Source organism: Nerophis ophidion, linkage group LG21 (genome assembly GCF_033978795.1).
Source record: "Nerophis ophidion isolate RoL-2023_Sa linkage group LG21, RoL_Noph_v1.0, whole genome shotgun sequence".
NCBI classification, from domain to species: Eukaryota; Metazoa; Chordata; class Actinopteri; order Syngnathiformes; family Syngnathidae; genus Nerophis; species Nerophis ophidion.
Window position 1 is genome coordinate 18058059 of NC_084631.1, and position 15080 is coordinate 18073138.

Here is a 15080-nt window from a genome sequence, read left to right on the forward strand (position 1 = left end):
AATGTTGGTCTTACTTAAAAATGCACGCATTTAGTTGTATTCAGTGTTAAAAAATAAGATATGGCTCTCACGGAAATACATTTTGAAATATTTGGCTTTCATGGCTCTCTCAGCCAAAAAGGTTCCCGACCCCTGATATATACGGTAACTTAACCCTGGACGTATATTGAAAATACACGCAACCCTAATTCAAAATGCCGGACAATTGTGGCTTTAAAAAAACCCGCCCGGACATGTCCGGGGAAAAGAGGACGTATGGTCAGCCTAATTTTGGACCCGAAAAACACAATGCTGTCAAGCGCCATTCATATAAAACCGCGGGCTGCACTAACATTAAATGTTCATATTAAGCTGGGGGCCGCAAAATAACGTTTCGCGGGCCGCAAATGGCCCGCCGGCCACGTGTCTGAGACCACTGAATTAGATGATTTACACATGCGGAGCACTCGGCTTCTAAATGGCTGCGTCTCCCCAAGTCCCGCCCTATCCGCTTCCGCACCGACCAATCAGCGGCGGGCTGGGCAGCGTCGATGTGACGTCACGTCAGTCGCCGTCGTGTCGGGATCGGAATGTTAGCGACTCACAAACGAACAAGCGAGCACTCGGAAATCGGTCAGCGGGACTGAGGAATTCCATCTTCTTTTTTTTTTTTTTCCTACGGGGGGTCATTATTTCAGAACTTGACGCGGCGAATGAGCTTTGTTTTTTTGGTCTCAGCCCGTCTTGGTCGGCAGGGAAAGAAATGCGAGGATTCGTCAGGTTATGCCGGTGCGGCTGAGCGGAGGACCATGGAGTGATCCGGGGGAAGGGGACCTAGCACGCCGAGACGCTCGTGTCGGAGCGGGGGGCTTTTCACACTCTTTCCCGATGTGTTCCGACGAGTTAAACATCTAACCTCTCCGTCCCCTCGGAGCTTTTTTTTTTTTTTTTTTTGCCCGCAGGGGAGCGACTTCCCAGACGGACACTTTTCCATTGGAGCCGCGAGCGTGGAAGACATTGTGACCCACCGGGGTTCGGGTGTCTTTTTTTGAGGTGCACCCAGCCTCTTTGGACATGCTGGAAGTCCACACTCCACACTTTTAAACAATCGCCCACATGCGCCGGATCAATCTCTGCATTTGGGCACCGAATACGCAGAAGGGAGGTCGGGGATCCGGAGGATGGAGCCGTGTCACCGGGGTTGCTGAGAGCCTCACTCCGGCCCACTTTGCTGATCTTATTCCCCGAACAAGTCGCGTCTGTTGCCAGGACACATGCAGGCCAAAAAACGCTACCTGATCCTGCTCTCGGCCGGGGCTTGTCTGGTGCTCCTCTACCTCGGAGCGGTGCCGCTTCCAGCGGCGAGCAGGCACCGGCATGACATCAGCCGTCATGGGTACCGACCCGACCACCCCTGGCCTCACTTCTCGGACCCTTTACACCCCTTCGTGGCGTGGGACCACACCGACACCGACGAGTCCGACGTGCACAGGTCTGTGAGGCAGAAGCGGGTGGTGAACACCAGTGTTTACAAAGGCAAACGGTGCCGGATGGACTCATGTTTTGACTTTTCTCTGTGTAAAAAGAATAGATTCAAAGTTTATGTTTACCCGCAGCAGAAGGGAGAGAAGATATCTGAGAGTTATGAGAACATTTTGTCCACTATCGAAGGCTCCAGGTTTTACACCTCAGACCCCAGTCAGGCGTGTCTGTTTGTGCTGAGCTTGGATACCCTGGACAGGGACCAGCTGTCTCCACAGTACGTCCACAACCTGAAGACCAAGATCCAGAACTTGCCCTTGTGGAACGATGGCAGGAACCATCTCATATTTAACTTATATTCCGGGACTTGGCCGGACTACACGGAAGACCTGGGCTTCGACATTGGCCAGGCGATGCTGGCCAAGGCCAGTATCGGGACCGAGAACTTCAGACCCAACTTCGACGTCTCCATCCCGCTTTTCTCCAAGGAGCACCCGAGGACCGGCGGAGAAAGGGGCTTCCTTAAATACAACACCATCCCGCCGTTTCGAAAGTACATGCTGGTTTTCAAGGGGAAGCGCTATCTCACCGGTATCGGTTCGGACACCAGGAATGCCTTATATCACGTCCACAACGCGGAGGACGTGGTGCTGCTCACCACCTGCAAGCACGGCAAAGACTGGCAGAAGCACAAGGACGCGCGCTGCGATAAGGACAACGCGGAATACGACAGGTGAGTTTAGATGCTCCTTTTTGGAGCCGTCAACCAGAACCAATAGAGCAAATTAAAAGCCTACTGAAACCCACTACTACCCACCACGCAGTCTGATAGTTTATATATCAATGATGAAATATTAACATTGCAACACATGCCAATACGGCCTTTTTAGTTTTCTAAATTGCAATTTTAAATTTCCCGGGAGTTTCGTCTTCGAAACGTTGTGTAATGTTGACGTGTACGCAAGACGTTTAGGAAATATGAGCGCTGCACACACACACAGCTAAATGTCGTCTGCTTTAACGGCATAATTAGACAGTTTTTTTGGACATCTGTGTTGCTGAATCTTTTGCAATTTGTTTAATTAATATTGGAGAAGTCAAAGTAGAAAGATGGAGTTGGGAAGCTTTAGCCTTTAGCCACACAAACACACAGTGATTCCTTGTTTACAATTCCTGGAGGGGAAACTTTCCTATGGATCAGAGCGCGGTCAAGCAGACATGGATCCCGACCGAATGTCAACCAGCGGGTTTTGGTGAGAAAATTGTGGTTAAAAAGTCAGTTCTTACCGGAGAAAAGCTGAGCTTGTGCCGTCTATAGCTGCCGTCGACTCCCCTGAGACACTGCGCGTCAAGACACCCGTGGAGACACCCTTCCGACTATCAGGTACTGTTAAACTCACTAAAATACTAGCAACAACAATAGAAAGATTAGGGATATCCCAGAATTATCCTAGTAAATGTGTCCAAAAACATCGGAATCCGTCCCAATGCAATCGTGTTTTTTTTTTTTTCTAGTCCGTCATTATCGATATCCTCAAACACGAATCTTTCATCCTCACTCAAATTAATGGGGAAGTTGTCGTTTACTGTGTTGCTGAATCTTTTGCAATTTGTTCAATTAATATTGGAGAAGTCAAAGTAGAAAGATGGAGTTGGGAAGCTTTAGCCTTTAGCCACACAAACACGCGGTGATTCCTTGTTTACAATTCCTGGAGGTGAAACTTTCCTATGGATCAGAGCGCGGTCAAGCAGACATGGATCCCTGCCGAATGTCAACCAGCAGGTTTCGGTGAGAAAATTGTGGTTAAAAAGTCAGTTCTTACTGGAGAAAAGCTGAGCTTGCGTCGACTCCCCTGAGCCACTGCGCGTCAAGACACCCGTGGAGACACCCTTCCGACTATCAGGTACTGTTAAACTCACTAAAACACTAGCAACACAATAGAAAGATAAAGGATTTCCCAGAATTATCCTAGTAAATGTGTCTAAAAACATCTGAATCCGTCCCAATGCAATTGCGTTTTTTTTTTTAACTTGATTTTTTTTTTTTCTAGTCCCTTCCATCCATCCATTTTCTACCGCTTATTCCCTAGTTGGGGTCGCGGGGGGCGCTGGCGCCTAGCTCAGCTACAATCGGGCGGAAGGCGGTGTACACCCAGGACAAGTCGCCCCTTCATCGCAGGGCCAACACAGATAGACAGACAACATTCACACTCACATTCACACACTAGGGCCAATTTAGTGTTGCCAATCAACTTATCCCCCAGGTGCATGTTTTTGGAAGTGGGAGGAAGCCGGAGTACCCGGAGGGAACCCACGCATTCACAGGGAGAACATGCAAACTCCACACAGAAAGATCCCGAGCCTGGATTTGAACCCAGGACTGCAGGACCTTCGTATTGTGAGGCAGACACACTACCCCCTAAATATCTTCAAACACAAATCTTCCATCCTCGCTCCAATTAATGGGGATATTGTCGTTTTCTCGGTCCGAATAGCACTTTTTGTTGGAGGCTCCCAGTAAAAACAATGTGAATATGTGAGGAGCCATCACACGGGTGACGTCATCGTCTGCGACTTCCGGTAAAGGCAGGGCTTTTTTGTCAGCACCAAAAAATGTTTCCCCCGATTTAGTAAGAAAATATGAATGTATTATTTCCAGGCTTTTGTGGGCAATATAAAATTACGTGGAGGGCCAGATCTGGCTCGCGGGCCTTGACTTTAACACCTGTGCACCAGACACACCAATGAGCTTGTTCATAGATGTACAATATAAGTCCTCATAGGAAGTTGTCATTTGTTATATATGTTATAGCTTTGTGAAATGATACAATGCACATTGATGAACATATCAGATAGAAAAGTGACAGACTGTAGCCAAAGGCTGATCTCCATCTGCATTTCATTGTAAGAAACACACCCAGGGCTCCCACTAATTCAGCGTTATATTGAGTTGTATTTTTCATGCACTTATTCTTGCTGTATTTATCTGGCACTTGTGGAAAGCCGGTTCCTGAAAATAATGCCTACATTAAACTGGTCTGTGGTGCAAAAAAGGTTGGGGACCACTGCCCTAAAGGTCAGAATTCACAACATATGCGTTGTGCATAATTCTTCCGAAATGTGTAATTGATAAAAGAAATGGACCAAATGTCCATGGCAGAGGAAAAATAGTGAAGGGAGAGTTAGTCTTTAGCTTTATGGAAATGTGACGCTTAGAACAATCCTGCAACAGAGGCGGAACTAAAGTAGTGTTCATTTGTGTGAGGTGTTCTGATTGATAATGAGATTGTGACAACCCAAATTTAATATTAAATGGTCATGCAGGAAATAGCAACTCTAACATCTTAAGAACTGTGCCAAGTAAATAGGCTCCTTGCACATCCCTCTGTTTTTGTCCTCTAAAAGCTCAAAATGAGCATCCTTTAAGTGTCTGCTTTGTGTGCGTGTTAACATGTCGGGCTCGGCCATGGAGGAATTTAGTGCAAATGCATCAGTCATAATGCTTCAATTACTACTTGGATTATGTCTGAAGGTATCATCTTTTCTAGTCAGCCCCCAGGGTTAGTTGATTACTTCTAATTTTGAAAGGTCTTAAGGTTTGTCTCAGTGAAAATCATGATTCCATACAGCTCCAGTGTCAAAGTCAAGGCCCGCTGGCCAGATCCGGTCTGAGAATGAATGATCTACGGCGGTCGTTTTCAACCATGGTGCCGTGGCACACTAGTTTGCCGTGAGATACAGTCCAGTGTGTCGTAGGAAATTATCTAATTTCACCTATTTGGGTAAAATTTTTGCAAACCAGTAATTATAGTCTGCCAATGATGTGCTGTTGTTGAGTGTCGGTGCTGTCTAGAGTTCGGCAGAGTAACCGTGTAATACTCTTCCATATCAGTAGGTGACAGCAGGTAGCTAATTCCTTTGTAGATGTCGGAAACAGCGGGAGGCGCATGCAGGTAAAAAGGTGTCTGATGCTTAAACCAAAAATGAACAAAAGGAGAGTGCCCCTAAGAAAAGGCATTGAAGCTTAGGGCAGGCTATGCAGAATGAAACTAAAACTGACCTGGCTAGAAAGTAAACAAAAACAGAATGCTGGACGACAGCAAAGACTTACTGTGGAGCAAAGACGACATCGACAATGTACATCTGAACACGACATGACAATCATCAATGTCCCCACAAAGAAGGATTAAAAACCAACTAACATTGTCTTGATTGCTAAAACAAAGTAGATGCGGGAAAATATTGCTCTATGATTTTAATAGTCCGGCCTGCGTGTGCACAGATTTTCCTCCATGCAGGCCCTGAGCCATAATGAGTTTGACACCCCTGCCTTACAGGATCAGCTGCTGTGTTTCGGATGCTGTGTTGGTGTATTTTAATGTTGTCCTCTTAAGAACCGGCGTCCTCTGCAGTGGACCTCTTGGTTTTGGTCTTCTGTCAGAGTTGCACATTTCAGGAAAAATAGCCCAAATGTCGACTGGACAGGACCCTGGGCCTCAGTCGGACGTAGATAAGTTCAGTGTTTCCCACAGGTCAGGCATCTATTTGTGGTGGTGTGGTCGGGGGCCGGGGGGGGGGGGGGGGAGACCAAGAAGAACGCAGAGTTGGAATATAATTACAACACTTTATGTACATATTTATATACATATTTATATAATATTTACATAGTTATATAATATGTAACTACAAGCTCGATTCACAGACACAGTCCCATTGCTTGTATGAGCGGTCGAACAAGTCAAAAGCGGAAAAAAAAAAAGGTTTATTTGTATTTATTTTTTATTTGTGGCGGCCGTAATTATTTCGTGGCGGGCCGCCACAAATAAATGAATGTGTGGGAAACCCTGAAGTTTTTTGCCATTCTTGTTACAAGACAAGCTGTCAAGCTCCCCTTGTATGCAAGATCTCCATTTGATCCGCATTTATCAACCAGCAGTTCCTCCACCTTTTAAAGCCTGGATAAACTCAGACATGTGATAACAGTACTTGTCGATGTTGTGCCTTGTGGGTGTGCACCTGCACCTGTACACACACACGTGTTGTCAAGTTTAAGGGGAGACATGAGAAAGTATGGAAAAAGAAGCACACACATATTTCCATTCAGGCAAAGATTTAGGGTCTTCGAATTGCACGTTTGTATTTAAAATCAAACCACTCTCTTAAAAAAGTGTCAGGCCCGAATCATGTCACCTGGTGCTGAAAGTTGAATTGGTACCCACATGAAAGCGATAGTTGACATGGTGGTAGAGCGTTGCACAAGGACGTGGGCACCATTGTGGTTATGAGACACGTCATTCCTTCTTTGCTGAGCGCCGTCAAGTTACCAAACACTCCATGGGTTGTTAAGTTTTGTGTAAACACACCAACTGGCATAATGATGCATCCATTACCTTAAGGTACTGTAAGTATTGCCAAATCACATAAAGCCCCTGCTCAGCAGAAAAAACATGTCCAAACATGATAGGCTTAGAAAGAGTTCACGCATGTTTCCACGAAACAGGATAGTCTTGATGTTGTTGTTGTCGTAAATGGTGCCAAATTAACCAATTTGGAATTGTATCCCTTTTGTACCAAGCATCTGGAGGGAGAGTAGTCGTGACACATTTAGGGTTGGGTTGACAAAACAGTCATGGCAGTTTTGTTTACCGAGCTAACCCAGTTACGCATTTTGTGAATATAAATCACAAAAGTGCTAACGTGGCAAAAACCGTACGGCAATGTGGGAAAAGGCTGTAAGTAACTCCTTGAACTTGATGTGAACTCTAAAACCTCCTGTTCTTTGCAGTCCAATTTGTCATGCATTAGCAAGCGCTCCTAACCAAACTTCACAAGCAAGCACTTGTTGGTCCATTTGTCATTCTTTCCCCCTTAAACAACCATACACCCTCGCCCTGTCCATGTCACTTGCAAAAGATTTCATGAATTATTTGGCGTTCCACACATTTCTGCATTTCCTTAATAAGCTTCCCAAGTTTCAGGACCATCCAATCAGAAAGTTGTATTGCACTGCCTACTCGCTCTAAGTAAATTGTTACGTTTTGTGGTTAATTTATTTACGTCGGTGCCCCTGCTTGTTCAGTTCCACTGCTGCTTAGACTTGAAGCTAAATTCATTACCGTATTTTCCGGACCATAGGGCGCACCGGATCATAAGCGGGACTGCCGATGAATGATCTACTTTTGATCTTTTTTCACATATAAGGCACACCGGATTATAAGGCGCATTAAAGTAGTCATGTTATTATAATTTCTATTTAATGTAAATCACTTTCTTGTGGTCTACATAACATGTAATGGTGGTTATTTGGTCAAAATGTTGTACAGATTATGTTTTACAGATCATCTTCAAGCCGCTTTCTGACAGTCACTTCCGAACACGCCGTTTTGTGGGCGGTCTTACTTGCGTGGCTCACCTTCGGCAGCGTCTTCTCCCCGTCATCTTTGTTGTAGTGGCGTAGCGTGCAAGAACGGGAGTGGAAGAAGTGTCAAAAGATGGAGCTAACTGTTTTAAAGACATTCAGACTTTACTTAAATCAATAATGGAGCAGCATCTCCTCATCCGTGGCTCACTAGTGTAACAACGGCAGAAATGGGTCCCGTGAAAAACCGTCCAACCGCAATTCTCTCATAACTAAGGTTCCTTGGGTGAATTATGTAAACTCACTACACCGGTATGTTTTAGCGCTTTTATGGCGAGTTTACTGACGGATATAAGTAAGAACTTTACATTACTTTATATTAGAAATGGCAACAGCGGAGGATGAATGTCCCATAACAAGAATATGGATAAAAAGAAGAAGCTTATCGACAACGACGTCACAATTTTTCAGGATTTATGCAGATCTCAAATACAGATCAGCAAGTATCAGAAGGTAAGAAAAGTTGCTTTTGCATATTTTTGTGAAACAAAATGCCAGATAATATGTCTTACCTTATACACGCACCGCAATAATACTCGTATGTTGAAGCACATCAAGCGGTGTGGCTTCATAGCTTACCAAAGTCATACTAAAACATTGAGGTAGATTTTTCAGCGCCGTGTGTAGTGTTCTATATTTTCAATGGAACATATAAAATGTCGGTGACATCATAGTGCAGTCTTTATGTGTCTCTTATGTTTGACTGCCATCTACTGGTCACACTTATCATTGCACCATGATACACTGTCGAATTTTGAGATCCATCCATTCATCCATTTTCCACCGCTTATTCCCTTTCGGGGTCGCGGGGGGCGCTGGCGCCTATCTCAGCTACAATCGGGCGGTAAAAAAGTATTTTAAGTGCACCTTATAGTCTGCTAAATACGGTAATTTTTGTTTTTGAAGTTTGTACCATGCGGTTTGGCAGCTTTCGTCACAGCTCAGTGATTTTCACACTTGTGTCAGGAAGTGATTGTCAACAATGACTCCACAGATATACTGTCTTGTTTGGATTCAATCAAGTGACGTATTTTAAACTAACGTAAACTTGCACAATCCTGTGCAGAACCCCTGACACAGCCCTCAAAGTTAATTGATTTCCATGCCTCCAACAGGCTTAGGGTGGGGAGTTCCATACCACGCAGAGATCCTTGAGTTGCAGACTCAGGAATGCACACACGTGTCCAAACAGCTGTTAGTTTTTGACGAGAGAGCTAGACTATATATGTGCCTATATGTAGGACTGGGTTTTGATCTGTATTGCCGACACAAAGACTGGGGGGTGAAACACACACCCAGGGCACATGCTATAGATTTGATGCTTTGTAATCCTTTTGCATTCAGCCAAACAACACAGTCTTGGATATAGAGCAACTGTGCCCCCCTGACCTTTGACCCTTTCGCCTTCCAATGGAATGCCGCTTTCCTAAGGAATCCAGCAGGAGGGCAGACGAAAGACTAGTCCAAATATCTGAACTGACTCCGTCCCCCAATGATTGTTTGCTTTCAGCTGGAGTCCCTTTTGGTCTATTTCCATAGTCAAGCGTCATTGCAAGAGGCCTACCAATGCCAAATCATCTATAGTCCACAGATGTTTCCAATAAGCATGTCAATATTGTAATATCGGCCCACTTCTGAGTTAGATTAAGGCCGGGTCGTAAATAACCTCTCACACCCTTGCCTAATAGAATCTGCTATCAGTGAGGCACAATCTACCAATTGAACAGGTGTGTTGTAAATGAATACAGACGGTGAGAAAATTGTTCATTGACAGAGAGTGGCTCACCGCTAAGTGGCTCACCGCTAAGGCATCTTATGTGCGACTGTGCAGGAAATCAACCCTAACTCAGGAAAGGAATGTGAAACACTTTATCAGTTTAACTGCTTCCAAGTTCTGGACTGTGCAACATGTCTGTTATAACTTGCACCGGCAGACTCAGTGTAGTATTAGAATGATTATCGGCCTCCAGAAACGGTGATTAAATTCAACCCTTTCCCTTTATAATGTCTAGAGGGTTCGGTAGTAATTATGTGCCTACATGTGTTCATTATTCTGCAGACAAAGACATGTGTGCTTACTTTGTAAAAATGCATATCACTGTATATTAATTACCAGTCCCCTGGCTACAGCTGTTTTGGGAATGCGTCGCCTTGACTCTGCACTAAACTTTAAAGATTTTTTAAGTATTGCTCATTAAATGGCTATGGAGGTAGTAAGAGTGTCTTTGGATGACACAACCTAAACTCCTACAGTATCCTGGGCTACTATTTAAGATTTAAGAACTGTAAAAATCCAAGTGGTAATTGACATAGTTTTACACTGATGGTGGTCTCCTTACCATTCCAATTGCAAGTCATTATTTGGAGTCATGCTGCAAAACAGCACATGCGGGCCAGCACAAATCCTGGCTTATAAACACATCGTAATGGGACTGTGGATGTGGCTTTATGTCATAGCCTAGTACAGTAAGTGGCTCCATGTATCATAACTCCGTTTCTTAACATACCGTATACGTTCTTAGTCTGCCAGTAACATTTTAAAAATAAGCTGATTATGATAACGGTGCTATAGAGTTGTTTTCTACTCTTGTCTTATTATAGTCCAATTTGTTATCATAAAATAAACTTTGTATACAGTTGCAATTCTAAGATGTTAGATGGCAGTAGTGTACAGTATAGGCTACGGTGTGTTGCCTACACTTTAAAAATGTTAATTGTAAATTAACAGCAAATTAGTGGATAATTATTATCCAGTAATTTGCTGTTAATTATTATCCGATAATAATTGCATTACTCTTACGTAACATCTATGAAAATATGTTGTGAAATATCTTTACAGCTATTTACTGTAACTGCAGAGCTTTGATTTTACAGTCAATTTTAATAAAGTTACAACTATATGCTGTAACATCACACTAAGTCATTTTATAGTTAACAACTTTCTAGTAGTAGTAGTCTACGGCAGTGGTTCTCAAATGGTGGTACGCGTACCCCTGGAAGTACTTGAAGGTATGCCAAGGGGTATGTGTGAATTATTTTTTTTTATATTCTAAAATCAGCAACAATTCAAAAATCCTTTAAAAAATATATTTATTGAATAATATGTCAACAAAATATGAATTTAAGTTCATAAACTTTGAAAAGAAATGCAACAATGCAAAATATTCAGTGTTGACAGCTAGATCTTTTGTGGACATGTTCTATAAATATTGATGTTAAAAATGTATTTTTTTGTTAAGAAATGTTTAGAATAAAGTTCATGAATCCAGATGGATCTCTATTACAATCCCCAAAGAGGGCACTTTAAGTTGATGATTACTTCTATGTGTAGAAATCTTTATTTATAATTGAATCACTTGTTTATTTTTCAACAAGTTTTTAGTTATTTTTATATCTTTTTTTCCAAATAGTTCAAGAAAGACCACTACAAATGAGCAAAATTTTGCACTGTTATACAATTTAATAAATCACAAAATGATGACGTAGTGCTGAATTTGAATTCTTTATCTCTTTTTTTCAACCAAAAATGCTTTGCTCTGATTAAGGGGTACTTGAATTAAAAAAATGTTCACAGGGGATACATCACTGAAAAAAGGTTGAGAACCACTGGTCTACGGAACTGTTTAAGAGACAAATTAGTGTACTTACAGTAATTTGTTGTGATATTACTGAAGACTATGATTACAGTATTTCCCTGAAATACCAGTTAATTTGAAATATGAAGGTATCGTGATGTAAATTTTGATTACAATATTTTACTGTACAAAATACTGTTAAATGCCGTGAAATCCTGGTATTTGCTTACAGTGTAGCCAGGAAGTAGGCTTTGACATTAAGCTGAATGTGCCAGTGTAGTCTTATGTTGTGCCCTACAAAACGTTTATACTCTCAGTATTGTACTTATTACCTTATTACACATCAGCTTTTTGTAACGTATATCTTAGTTGTAGTTTTCATTCCCAAATTTGAAAGTGTTTAAATCGCAATGTAAAATTGCTAATGCTAATCAGGAGCATGTATAAGGTGAAGCCAATGTAAATTAGTAGAGGTGTTAAAAAAAAAAAAGGTTTTCAGATTAATCGCGATTCATATTTGTAATGATTCTTAATCAATTAAAGAAAATCAAAAATATATTTTGGATCAATTCTAAGTTGAATCGTTATCCCCAAGAATTGAATCGAATCATGTGGTGCCCAAAGATTCACAGCCCTTTAAATTATCATCCCGCTAGCACATTTTAGTAAAGTGCAGCCTTACTTTCTGTCAGGCATGCTTTGTTGGCATGAAAAATTTCAACATGACCCAGAGGTAGTTTGGTCGTGTCCGCTCAGAATGCTGATCGAGTGCTTTTTTCCTCTCCAAGTGTGACGTCAAGAGCAACAAATGTATCAAAATATCGCACCGTTTGATTTGAATCGTTACCTGGTTGTAGGGTTGTCTGGCTACCAATATTTTGGTACCGCTACCAAAATGTATTTCGATACAATTCTAAATAAAGGGGACCACAAAAAAATTACATAATTGGCTTTATTTTAACAAAAAATCTTACTGTACATTAAACATATGTTTCTTATTGCAATTTTGTCCTTAAATAAAATAGTGATTATATGAGACAACTTGTCTTTTATTAGTAAGTAAGCAAACAAGGGCTACTAATTTAACTGCTGACGTACATATTTCTCATTCTATTAATTTGTCAAAATTATTAAGTGGTAGAAAATGATTTATTAATCTACTTGTTCATTTGCCGTTTCTCTTTTAATATATTCCATCTAGGGCTGGGCGATATATCGATATACTCGATATATCAGAGGTTTGTCTCTGTGCGATATAGAAAATGAGTCCATCGTGATATTCAAGTATACATTCTCACGCAGTTGCTTTTAGCAGCTGGCATTACACTACAGGCTCTTCCTACTCTTTCTTGTCTCTCCTTCTCACAGAGACGTAAAACTAGCGCACCTTCTTACATATGTCACATATGTATACGCCCTCACAAAGCGGAGAGGTACCAGCATGGGTAACGTTAGCTGTGGTGCGAGTGGTAATACGAGAGAAAGAAGGTGCGAATCTGGTAACAAATGAAGGAAGAATTAATTCCCAAGAGAAAAAGCACAGGGTGCATCGTCTGGCGGTGCTTTGGCTTCAAGCGGGAATATTTCGAACAGACAATCGTAATTTGTCAAGTGTGGGGCAAAAGCGTTGCTAAAAAAAGTAGCATTACTGCTAATATGTAGCATCATTTGAAAAGTCACCCACTGGAGAATGAAGAGCGCTTGAAACTCCGCATGTCAACATCTCTGTTCAGTACTACACCAACAAAATGCAGTGGCAACCATTTCCAGATCAACACCGTATGAAATAAATAGTCAACAACAAAAGGAGATAACGTCCGCAGAAACCTACCACGAAGTGAAGGACATACACTATTTGATTTCCTATTATACAGCTCATTTTAATTTTACAGTTATTGAAATATGTTGTTTGACATCATGCACAAAATTGCACTTTATTTGTTTTAAACTATTGTAGTGGAGTTTTTTTTTACAAAAATTACACTTCAATTTAATGTTGTTTTGATACGTCATCTTAGTGACATCATGCACAAAAGTGCACTAATAGCTTGTTTTAAAATGTCTCTGACAATCTTGCACTTTCTGTTTTGAAATTAAAAGAATGGTTTGTGCCACTGCTTAATAACTGTTTAATAAATACAGTTTTGGTCAATTGACTTAGTTGAGGTTTCCTTCTCTACATGAAAGTTTAAAATGAGCATATATTAATACAGTATGAAGAAGAATGTTTTAATGTAGACACATAGAATCATCATCCTGCTGTGATTATATGCATCAAGTGTTCATTCAAGGCTAAGGCAAAATATTTAGATATATATCGTGTATCGGGACATGGCCTAAAAATATCGAGATATTAAAAAAAGGCAATATCACCCACCCCTAGATCCACCCATGGCATTGTTTATATTGTGACACCGGGGAGCTACGTTGTGCAGTGAAGCATGTTTAGCTAATTCCTCGTCCTGCCGGGACGATACTTGTAAGAAACGTACTTTGTCGCCATGGAGGCAAGGATTAGTGATTTAGAAGTAGCTAAAACACTGCAGAATGGACATTAGCCGCTAGCTAACTAGCCATGTTTTAAAGCACCTTACTGAGGGCGTGTCAGTGTTATAACTTCACCTTTATCTTCATTTTTTTAAACCAAAATGCGCCCATTCTCCCTTTTCTATCAACACACTGTCTGCTTGTATGTACTCTGTAATTGTGCGTTGCCGAACATGCTCCTCTGCTCGTAAAACCAGCAATGTCACGCAGTGACGAGGACGTCCTGTCATGCCCGTTAAAAAAAGGGGGAGGTATAGTACCGAATATGGTTAATTAGTATCGCGGTACTATACGAGTACCGGTATAACGTACAACCCTACTTAGTAGAACAGCCGGAATTCAGTCGGTTCCTATAAAAGTACCGAATTCGGTACCCCTCCCTAATTAAGCCATTCGCCCGCAACCCACCACCACCACAACCGATACTTGGCAGTCCCGAAGGAAACACTGTATTGCTTAGCTAGAAATACTCTCTTTCTTTCCTTCTTGCAGAAATGGTTATTTACTGTTTACTTGCATTTCAAGCTCTAATTTGTCGCGCTTATCTTACACACCACACATCAAGGTCACATGGCGGACGTGGGGGAAAAAAAGTACTTGAAGACATTTTCGTTAATGGAAATTATCAAGAGGAGATTCTTGTAACATTGCAGACGAAGAGCGAGTGAGATTTGATTGGTAAATTGCCATCGCATGTGGCGTTTAAGTGACAGGAACAAAAAAAAAAAACAAGCACTGCTTGTTTTTTTTATTATTACAGCCGTTTCATCAGCAGAAATGTTCCCACTTGGGGGGATATCCTCTCCCAAGCGTGCGGGAGATGCTTTTTTCTCTGTTCTCTCATTCTCTCACTATTGCTTTGGTGCTTTTTTTCCTCCCTTTTCCCAATCTTGGTCAAAACAATGTGGAAACACGCTTGATTGGGCTGGCGATGGCTTCCTGCCAGATTTCCGTTCATGCCGTTTCCAAAGGAAGAGACAGGCTTTGACATTTTGTCTACACAACAGCAAAGGAGTTTGAGGCGGGAGATGTTGTGGGCCGAGCAAAGGAACGAAAAATCAACACTTTCTCTCTGGCTT

At 41.9% G+C, this 15080-nt stretch overlaps 1 protein-coding gene across 1 annotated transcript in view; it reads left to right on the top strand.

Annotated features, from left to right (window-relative positions):
• Positions 1–569: 569 nt before the first annotated feature.
• The window catches only part of LOC133539829 (exostosin-1b), a 358313-nt gene continuing 343802 nt past the window's right edge, over positions 570–15080 (top strand). Inside the window, exon 1 of the mRNA XM_061882069.1 lies at positions 570–2194. Within this exon, the coding sequence (XP_061738053.1) occupies positions 1254–2194 (941 nt within the window). The 5' untranslated portion in view covers positions 570–1253. The remainder of the gene's footprint in view (positions 2195–15080) is intronic.